Source organism: Acanthisitta chloris, unplaced genomic scaffold, assembly GCF_000695815.1.
Source record: "Acanthisitta chloris isolate BGI_N310 unplaced genomic scaffold, ASM69581v1 scaffold22285, whole genome shotgun sequence".
NCBI classification, from domain to species: domain Eukaryota; kingdom Metazoa; phylum Chordata; class Aves; order Passeriformes; family Acanthisittidae; genus Acanthisitta; species Acanthisitta chloris.
The window spans coordinates 486-5675 of NW_008674544.1; the positions used below are offsets into that span (position 1 = coordinate 486).

Here is a 5190-nt window from a genome sequence, read left to right on the forward strand (position 1 = left end):
CATGAAACAAGATTTTTAATTCCTTTATAGGGACTGGTGACTGATTTACAAGCTACTTAATTGCCAAAGGTGACCAACCCCTCTTGCCATATGCTGTCATATCTTGGTACAACTGCTTCTATGCAGGAGGATTTTGGGTTCTGAGATTTAGTTTTCTTTCCAAGGAAGCTGTATCTCCCTTCTCTCTGACCAGGTAGTTTAAAGTGATTTTTCTATTAGGGAAGGCTGTAGTATTTTATTACTCCAGTTGCATAAGGCAAGAATAGGTTTCTGCAAAGGTTTAAACAGGCTTTAGATCAGGGTTATTGTTGAGTGACTGATACACCTCTAGACTGTTGTGTCCTGTCATTACAGATTTGCAGGGGGAATGGGGAAAAAAATCAGTAATGATCACTAATAATGACTTCTACAGATCTGCTTTGTTCTGACTACTTTTTCTTTACTATCCCTGATCACTTAGCTGAGGAAATTCATGAGTCTTCCAGCAGAGCAAGCCTTTCACCTTCAAATGCAAGCTGCATGCCTGCAGAAGGAGTGAACAAGAGAGCCTTCAGTCCCTTGCGGAAAGGATTGAAAAGCGACCCTGTGCTTCTGCACTGCCAGTTGGCTCAAGGTGACTTAATTTTCCCTATAGGTGATTATGTAATAGGTCCTTAAAAGACAATTTATCAGGAAGTTTGGTACCTTGAACCTAGTATCTGCAGAAATCAGTTACTGTCTCCCAACAGAGTACCTACATTACAACAGTTTGTGCTTTGCCAAACCTTCTACACCTAACACATTAGTCTCGCTGCTCTTTCACATCTAGGAACAGGGTCTGTAGCAGGCATTGCTAGTTTGGGGAGGAAAGAGGGATGGTGGAAGATGAGGAGAGAGCACATATGATTTCCCAGTGCACTGACATCTAAAACTTTGCAAGAGCAGTTGTCAGTGTGAGCAATTTAGAGCAAAATCAGCTTGGATATTCAGTATTAGCCTGTAACTTTACTCCCCTTTTCTAGACTGTCATAGTATTTAAAAAAACTCAACCTGAAACTCAACACAACCCAAGGCGGAGAGCTGATGTAGCTACTTTGCTGTCAGTGATTCAATACTGTTGCTGTGTAGGGTGTGACTACAGAGTTCTTGAGTCTGCTGACAGTCTTAAAAAATGCACTAGTCAACAGTTTTGCAGTTTTTGTTAGGGGATATTGGAATCCTTATAGTAGCTGCTGATACATATTAGCACTCACAACCTAAGTGTGAATAGGACATGTTAGTAACAACTGTTTATTTTGGATTTTGGGAGCCTGCCTGGATTACACATGCTGTTTAGTGGAACAATTTAATGCATCCGCTCTATCATGTGTTTTCTCCTTTATTCCCATTAACTGCCACTCCAGCACCCCCGAGAATCTGCTGCTGAAGCAATAGTTGCATGACACAGCCTATTCATATCTGTGAAAGCAGAGCATTTCTGCTGTAGAGACTCCATGACAGAAGCATTTGGAAGCTTTAGGCTCAGTGTTATTGAGGTTAGGTCTGCTGCTCAGCAGTGGACCTAAAAGTTAGACATGAGTGGTGCAGAAAGGGAATTCACTCTAATGGAACAATGTAAGTTACTTCAAGTTAGATAATGGACTTCTGGTTGGGAAGGTTTGCATCTCCTCCTAGTATTGTGTTTGGTGTAAAGCCAACATTAAAGTGTTTCTTGAACAACCTGTAGGTGTTCTTATTTTTCTATTTGTAACAAGGTCAGAACTTGATGATTGTTTATACCAAAGGCTGTGAAACTGATTCCCTCTTGCCCCTTGTTTAGTCCTTGCAAGGCAATTTTGAATGCTTGGATGTGGTAGTTTTTTCTCATTAAATTTTCACTTTATAGTATTTCTAGCCTCTAACTAGCCTACTAGCTTTGCTTAACCTGCTTTATATAACTGTATGTTAACATTAACACGCAAAGCTCATTTCTCATCTCTTCAGATCAGAAACAAGAGAAAGGAACCAGTTTACAAAAAGTGGCAAATGGTTTTCCCAAAAATGTGTCTTCAGATCCTTTGACATGTGATGTGCACTCAACCATAGCTATGTATGACTCCATTTTACAGGCATTTTCTCTAGTGTAAATCCAACAGAGAGTGAGCATTCCAGGCCACCCTGACCATGCCCGACTGTTAAGTTTTACATGGCTCAACTGTACACTGCATCCTCACTGAATCAGGACTGAAATCTCAGGGGATACCATGGATCATATGGATTGTTTGTTTTGTTTCATCTTTGTATTCAGGGACAGTGCTCAACTGTGAAACTGCAATATAGAATGATGTAAAACAACAACTTCACACTGTCACTTTGTGGAAGAGTTCAAAAGCAAGAACGTTGAGGGCAAGACCCCAATCTGATAGACTACAAGTCTTACATGGACACTAAATGGCTTGTGGCATGGATCCCTAAGCAGTCCTCGTGCAGCAGAGGCCCTGACATACATGAGTTGGTGGAAAATACCAAGTCCATTTTAAGATCAGATGACAAACACACGGCAGAAACCATCACCAGTGCCACTTTGCTTGAGCAGGTAGTTTTATTATTTGTATTTATCAAGTGATGTGGAAACTGGCTGGCCTTCATTTGGAAGTATAGGTTCACATCTGCCACTCTCTGTGTCAAAATATTTGGACCAAATTAGTTTCCTTCAGTACTTTACTTTCATCATGTGAAGAGTGTGCAATAGCCTATGCAGCTCTGATGTCTCATGTTCTATCAGCCACAGAGCTAGGAGGGTTTTCAGAAGACTGGAATGAATCAGTCTTCTGTGGTAGAATCATGAACTGTAAATAACATGACAGCATTTTATACTGAGTGTGGCAGGGGAGAAGGGGGGAGGTGTTAAAAATATGCACTAACTACTACAAAACGGAAGGAATGGAGGATGCCAAGGAAATTTTTATGGAAACCCACTAGAAGCAACTTTCTGTGACTGGCTCTCAGGATTAAAGCAAGACCTAGTACTAAAGAAAGCAAAGCAGAATATAGAAAATACATGCTTACATTAATGGAATGAATATTCAGAAGTTTCAGGCATTGCAGACTTCATCAAATAAATGTTTTGGTAGCTTAATGACCATTTGGATAGATTAATTGATTCATGCATGTTAAAAGTGATTTGCTGTGTCAGCTGGTTTTGGTTTGGGTTCTCATGGAAAATGCATCAAAGATAAAGTAAGATTTCCCAGTGCAGCCTGCAGGCAACAGAAGTGTCAACAAATTTGACAGAAACAGCTGGAAAAAAAAAAGTTCCTTATGAGAATTTCATTTAGCACACCGAGGGCTATTACAGTTCAGTGGCTTCTGCAGGAAGCAATGGACAGATTCCTTTTAAGCAATAGTGGACATGCCATAGGTTGGGGTGAGATAATTCCTGTGAAGCTTTGAGAGGAAAAGCAAAAACCACACAAACCAACCAACCAACCAACCAACAACAAAACAAAAAATTAGCCCGCTTGTTTTCCCAGGTGGGATTGCTTTTCCCACACCTTCTTGACAAATACCAGCAATTTTATAGCTTTTAAAATTATTCTTAAATATAACAGCACCACAACTAGCTTCCTCCTAGTTGGGCAAGAAACTATTTTAATGGAACAAGAGCCTGAAACCAAAAGTGATTTACATTTTTTTTTTCCTTTTAAAGGTGATGGCACCCGCCCAGCAAGTCATGTCATTGAGAGTCCATATGTTACCTGTCAGATGGCATCCTGGATTGCTGTACCTGGAGAGTTGTGGTGATCTGAGTACTATCACCACAGATGAAGACCACGTAGCACAGAGGAGGATCCAGAGAGCAGAAAATGAATGGCCTCACAGTCTTACTGGTGTTTTCAGGGAAAGTGTACTTTGAGCTGGTTACTGGTTATTCCTCACCAGAGGACTTTTGTCAGGAGTGCTCAGTAGAGCACTACTGCACAGGAAAATAATTTCTGACAAGTGGGTGGGTGTGTTGATAATCATAACTTTTTTTTTAATATCCTCATGCACAGACTCCAAAATGAAGGCTTGTTCTGCAAGTTAAAAAAAGCCTAGTAAGCAGATTGCAAGCTGACCTTTATTGGGCTCTCAGTTGCATCTCATCTGTTTGTGATACACTAGTACCCTATTGTGTCTCTGTGAAGTTTGGTGATGTGCAGTCCCTTTACCAGAGACTTCACAATTTCTTCAATCTAACATTTAAGCAAACAAGGTTAAATACTTAATTCCCTCATGTGGACAGTATTTGTATTTCATGTTATGAACAGCCTCTAAGTGGCTGAAGGCCCATGGTTAGCTCTCTTCTGAATCAACTGTGTGTGGTTTTGATTCTGTAGTTTCAAAGTACTCATGGAGTAGTGTGCCTATGAGGCACAGAAAATCCTATGAAGTCTCACCTGTAGAAATGCTCCTTTGGTAACATTTTCTGGTTGACTTCCAAATACCAAGATGTTTTCATAATCAGTCTCTTGTTATACAAATATTTTTAACCTTAACTTTTTTTTAACTTTCAGCCTTTAGCAGAGGCAGTTCCAGGATTTATTCTAAGGACAGACATATTATAATTCTACGTTTTATTTATTCAAATGGTATTAGGTCTTTAGTATAAACCATGCTGATGACATTTGAAGAAAAACATCGGTTTCAGAAATTACAGTAAATGTGAAGAATTTTTATCAAAGCCTCATTTATGAAAAAAGGTGTATTTAAAGTTTCTCAGTCAATGAAATAGTATTTCTGTCACATAAAGGCATCTTGAAAAAATTCATTGTTTTTACGATGCAAACATGGTCACATTTCACATGGTAAAAACTGGGATGTCACCTTAGATTAGGAATCAGCTTCATTTAGGAGCACTAGTGTCATGTATTACCTGAAAAGAGTACTGCTTTAAAAAGAAAATTAACTGCATTGGTTCACACCTGCAGACATATAGGATTACTCCAGACTAAATGGCAAAAGAGAAGTTCAGACACCTTTCAGCATTGGCAAGCCAGCCCTTAAGTCAGTATGAGCAAATTCTCAGCCTTGTCTGAGGTATTTTCATTTTGTATTTTATTGTTGCAAATCTTACAGATGTTAGCTCTGTTAAATAAAGGAATGTAGCACAGTAAATACATCACACAAAATAACTGGCCAGAAACCCCCCCACCCTTTCCCACCCAAAGCAAAAAACTCACTCTTCTTCTC

The 5190-nt window shown here is 39.5% G+C and overlaps 1 protein-coding gene across 1 annotated transcript; it reads left to right on the forward strand.

Moving 5' to 3' along the window:
• Window positions 1-460: 460 nt before the first annotated feature.
• On the forward strand, window positions 461-3874 carry FAM189A2 (family with sequence similarity 189, member A2; the record flags this gene model as incomplete). The annotated part of the gene is given in 4 exon segments (XM_009075393.1): window positions 461-613; window positions 2267-2375; window positions 2377-2554; window positions 3668-3874. Coding segments are annotated over 4 exon segments (647 nt in total), but the record flags the coding sequence as incomplete, so codon positions are not given.
• Between the last annotated feature and the right edge of the window lie 1316 nt (window positions 3875-5190).